The 5,436-nt window shown below is 37.4% G+C and overlaps 1 protein-coding gene across 2 annotated transcripts in view; it reads right to left on the bottom strand.

The window, feature by feature from the left end:
* Window positions 1-672: 672 nt before the first annotated feature.
* LOC110047515 (glyoxylate reductase/hydroxypyruvate reductase-like) overlaps window positions 673-5,436 on the bottom strand; it is a 12,877-nt gene continuing 8,113 nt past the window's right edge. For both annotated transcript variants that reach the window (XM_089277707.1, XM_020753267.2), the window contains 7 exons: window positions 5,359-5,436; window positions 4,434-4,466; window positions 3,863-3,934; window positions 3,072-3,135; window positions 2,881-2,938; window positions 2,292-2,364; window positions 673-1,995 (listed from right to left, as the gene is read on the bottom strand). The exon at window positions 5,359-5,436 is cut by the window's right edge and continues 3 nt beyond it. In XM_089277707.1, the coding sequence (XP_089133833.1) occupies window positions 1,874-1,995; window positions 2,292-2,364; window positions 2,881-2,938; window positions 3,072-3,135; window positions 3,863-3,934; window positions 4,434-4,466; window positions 5,359-5,436 (500 nt within the window). In that variant the 3' untranslated portion in view covers window positions 673-1,873. The remainder of the gene's footprint in view (window positions 1,996-2,291; window positions 2,365-2,880; window positions 2,939-3,071; window positions 3,136-3,862; window positions 3,935-4,433; window positions 4,467-5,358) is intronic.

A 5,436-nucleotide genomic window follows, 5' to 3' on the forward strand; every position in this document is an offset into this window, starting at 1 on the left:
TATCGTATGCTCACTGGTCGAGAACTAGAGTCTAAAATATAGACCATAAAAATGATATAACCATTAATGCATAGCAAGAAGACTATCTAAAAACTTTTTGTTGTTGTTGTTGTGAAAATGGCTGCATCTTTTACATTGATGGACATCAAGTTACCTAATATCAACCTTGAAAAAAAAATTTCTGCTGGCAAATGTTCAGTTTTATTTTAAAAACCAAAATAAAATGCACTGCCCCTTTCAACGTTCTACTTCCTTTTAGTATAAATCTACTAGTGTTCTATCATGAATGCCATTCTCTGATTGGCTACGTTATTCACTCTCCATTCTGTTATACATAGTGAGTAGAAAGGGAATGGCGGCCGCTTGTTTGCGTTTTCGAAGTGTCTGTGAGGATTTAGATAGTTAACTAGTCATGGTTATTCCAGAGTAGATTTATAATTAGATATTCGCTCTCGATTACTATGCGTAGCCTCGAGCTCATAATCTAATTGTTAAATAGAACGCAGAAATGTCACCATAAAACATGAAACTTTTGCAGTAAAGCCCCTTGTTTCTCTCAAGATTCCACTTGAGTTTTCAACATTCTATGGTGTTATCTCTATGGTCTGTAAGAGTGTGAGTCATGGAAAAAACGGGGTTAATTTGTAATGAATTTTCAGACTGATCAGCAGATTGATTTGATTGTTCATTTATTTAACCCGAATTTACAGACTCAATTTACAGACTGATCGATAGACTGATTTAATTGCTCATTTATTTATCCAGAATTGAAAATTTTACTTAACCAGAAAAAAAAATCTATATCTATATGCAACCAGAATAGTCAATACTTCTGCTTCGAGACCTTCGATTCAAATTGAAAACCAAACGCAGCTCAACACAGTCAGACGACTGGACCGTTGCAGGTCAAATTTAGCTCTTATTAACCGAGCTGGAGGTCTGTATGGGAGAATCTTGACCGAGGTCGTGAGTACAGACCGAACGCAGTGAGGTCTGTACACACGACCGAGGTCAAGATTCTCCCATACAGATCGACTTAGCTCGGTTAATAAGATGTTTATTATATGGCAAAGAAGAAAACTTTAATTCGTTTAATGTACTAACTGGTTTGCTGACATTTCGCTTGCGAACGGCGATGAGCTTAACTTAAACCTGCCGAAATTTGCTCGTCCTCTTTACTTTTTTTTTTTGTCATCAGGCTTTTTGGCATTTCCATAAATGATTGAGAAGAAAATAAAACAAAATGGTGAACATTTTTGTATTTTAGATTGCTACTTTTTCAACGCAAAATGAAACCGGTCTAGATGCCGGTCTAGATGGGAAAATCTAGACCGCGGTCAATATCGATTTCAGCCAATCAAATTCGTGAATTCGGTAGTTCCCAGTCCTTGTGATACACAGCCATATAATAAAGGTTGAGAAGGTTGACATATCGTTTATATTTCATGTCACTGGACAATTCAATACAAAAATGCAAGGAAGTACGTAAATAACGTGCAACCTTCATATCTTGCAAGTCAGTTAACTGTAGTTATTACCTACCTGTTATATATCTCCCATCGCGTAAACCAATCAACTAATAGCTGCTCATATAAACCACGCTACCCTTAACTTATCTTTATCTATTCTATTTAAATACACATCACTCTGACAACACCCTCGTGCTCTATGACTCAAAAGCCCACGGCATCATGCACGCTTTGCGGCCGTTTCCTAAACTAAATAGATTGATTGTTTTCTTAGAATATAAGATACAAAAATATTATGACTCCAGTTTGATTGCCTAACCCTTCCAAAAACTTCTTCAAATTGATTCCCGTTACAATTGAATTTCGCGTTCTCTTTAGAATTAGGTTGGTCAGGAAATAAAGTTTTACAGCTTAGCTTGAGCTGGTAAGCTTTCACCCGCCAATCCTGCCAGGAGATTTCTTGCAGCTAAAGTAGCCATAGCTTCCCTGGTAGAATCCTCTGCACTGCCAATGTGAGGAAGAACGACTAAAGTAAATAAGAAAACAGAAACAAAAAAATTGTTAGTTTTTCACTTTTCATATTTTCATTACAGTAATAATACACGCGTGGTCCAGCCTTTATGTCACGTGAGCCCCAAAAATGAATAAAGTGCAAAGTTCCTACGTAGGTACACTCCTAACGACCTCCTGAAGATTACCCAAAGATACTCGATGATCCCAAAGTTACCCAAAGATATGACGAAGATTCTCGAAAGTTAGCTGAACGACCAATTGTGACTATTATAGTAATCAAGTTGCTTTACAAAAGAACCTGGATCTTACCGCAGTTCTTCAAAGATAAAAGCGGGTGATCGGTTGGAAGAGGCTCTGGTACTGTCACGTCCAGACCAGCCCCCTGAAGAAAAACAAACAGAAAAACAAAAACAAATCAATGACATGGAGAAAAAAAAACAGATCCTGGCCACACAGAAACAAAGCTGGGTGAGCGATTTAGTTATTTTAGCTCACTTTTCTTGGCTCTGTTTCTTTTGTATTTCAAAATATGGCAATAACTTTGCAGTTGCTGTTTACTCTTGTTGCAAAAAATGATGGACGTGTTTAACGTTGTAGCTTGTTGATGCATTTGAGATCATGCAATGCCACACTTGCCACTATTTTCAGTCGAATTTCACCATTTTTACGGGCAGATGAGTGCTTTATTTCCAAACATATAGAGGAGCAGTTTTCATGATCTGAACTGGGCAATAACGCACAAAGCTAAAGAGGAATACAGAGGCAAGAGAGCCTTCATGAGAGGTTTTACAAACGTTACCATTGCGTAGCAGCCTCTGATGAAAACAGTGAATGTAACCGATTCTCAGGGACGATATTCTTTCATTGTTCGAGTTTATCTTGGCCGACACCATCTTACCCATATCTGGCCAGTCTTGAGAGCTTCGTACAAGTCATCTTGATTTACAACTCCACCCCTGGTAAAAGGAAACAGGAGATTTCATCAAGTGGTGTCTCGTGTAAAACATGTCTACTTTGTAAACGTAAAAGAATAGAACATAACTGGACATCGATTTAACCATACTGGTGAAGAAATTGGTGGAAGTTTACCTGCTGGTATTAACAAATACTGCATTACTCTTCATCTTGGAGAAAGCATCCTTGTTGAACATTCCTATATGTGAAAAAAAAAAAAAAAAAATAGAAATCATTGCGTCCAAACCAAAACACGATTGAGTTCACTTTACCACAAACAATTGCCTTATGCCTTGTATGCGACACCACTCCCTGGCACGATATACCAAGTAATCTTTGTCGCTGCCAGTCATTTTCCCGCCAAAAATGCAGTATACTTAAGAGCACTTTTCAATACTGAGTGTCGTAAAACCAAAACAAAAGCAATCACTCTTGGCAGTCACAAAGGACACAGACAAGTCAATGAACCAATCAAACCCCATCGTAAATACGTGTAGCTGACGCGAAGCGCGGGAAAACGTGTGCGAGCAAGTTGCTAGTGGTTTAAGTTTTACTTCTGATTGGATGAAAAAGTGGCGCGAGTTTTTTAAGCCAATCGTGTAGTGTAGTAATGCAAAACCAATTACTTTTCAACCCTCAAATGAAAACCGCTCTAAAGCTTCTATTAACTGGTGATGGGGCTGTAACCATGCCAGAAGGGATGTAAGTTGTCCATTACTTAGGAGTCGGGACTTAACGCGTCGATTCTGTGGTTTATGTATTCAGCAGTTTTGTTTCAGACATCGAGTAACAGTCTTGTTGGACTACACCCAGCTTTTAAAAGATGAATAGACAAATACACCACAATAACGGAGAAGATGTACGTCTGTCACATTTTGGATGTGAATTTCAAGAAGATATGAGCTCGTAATAACGCACTATCTTACCTGCTGTTTCTGGTGTTAGAGCAGTGTGAGCACTCACAAAGTCAGACTCCTTGAACAACGTATCCTTATCAACTGAAAGATAAAAATAGCACGCTCATGAAACAGACACCAATGAAATACATTGGATTAAACGTGGCATTCCTTTATCTCACGTTCCCAGCGGTCTGTGGTCTAGACACCAAAATAACGTAATTTGATTGACTGGTAAACAAATGAATGAAAATAATAAAACAACAACCACTTCCTCATCTTTAAACCCTTCTCAACCTATGGTTTAGACATAAAATTACCCACAACGTCACCGGTCTGCAAATATCGTTTGCAAATTATATTTGTAGATACACGGCATTCATGGAAAACGAGTTTGCTATTAGTAAATAATTTTTGAGTATATATTAAATCAATTGTAATGATAAGATTAGTTTAAGTCTAGATATAAATTATAGTCATTGTATTTGTAAATCCTGCTGAATTTTCACCATGTATAAAGAAAGATTAAAGGTTAGCATAATTTGACAAAACAGTTTAGTTTGCACCATTTTGAATATGGAGTTCACATTGAAAAGCTTACCATGCTCCGCCCTTGGTGATACCAACTTTTCCTCTGAAATGAAATTCAAACACAACAATCAGAGTCAGGTTTACGACTTAAAAAGTCAGAAATAAATAAGGAGGTATTCGCAGTTGTAGAACAGTTCTTAGGTTTATTTTTAGTTTTAAATATAATATTTTTGAAAACTGCATTTGATCATTTATTACAAATGAAGTTTGCCCAATGTAAATTCCAAATATCATAAGTTATGAAACGTAAGCAGTAGTAAAGAAGTCTCTAGAAGTGGTAAGGCAATTCCTTGTTGAATGAACGAGAGATGTGTTTTGAGAGAGTGAGCGAGGTCCAGTAAGCATAATTACCCACAGAATAAGTTTCAGTCTATTTTCAGTTAAGCATCTTCAAACCAATTACCGCGCCTTTCTATAACATGCGGACTCTAAAATTCGAAGCTCAACTGACAAATGCATTTTTTGCTAGCGTCAATGAAATGTTTGGCGGCTCCTACCAGCTTCCATTAATTACTGTCGAGCGCATGGTAAACAAATCGTTGAGCACAGTTCAGACAACATGACAGATGTGTTGGAAGATTCACAGTGCTCCACAGTGGTCAGAAGCTGGGAGTAGCCACCAAACATTTGATTTACAGTAGGGAAAAAACATTTGTTGGTTGGGCTTAGAATTTTCGAGTCAGCATGTTATTGAAAGGTGCAGTAACTAAAGATAAAAATCCTCTTATGTCAACACAATACTGTAGTTTTAAGGCATAACAATGCTTATGGCGTTGTTCTAACACTACGGCAAAATTAATATGGAGATCTTGAATGTTTTTGTTATTAGTTGTTTAGTGGATAACCTGTAGATTTTGAGCAGCTGCCAATAAATTGTCACAATATTGTTACTTAATGTACATCTTGTAGACCATTGGAAGCAATTTCAGTCATACCGCTCTCTGATTTCTTGTGGACATCACAATAAAGAAACCTCGCAACACCAAATGGAGCTAGTCTTTGTGCCACAGCTA

The sequence above is a fragment of the Orbicella faveolata genome, unplaced genomic scaffold, assembly GCF_042242905.1.
Source record: "Orbicella faveolata isolate gen_17 unplaced genomic scaffold, um_ofav_v1 contig_46, whole genome shotgun sequence".
Taxonomy (NCBI): Eukaryota; Metazoa; Cnidaria; class Anthozoa; order Scleractinia; family Merulinidae; genus Orbicella; species Orbicella faveolata.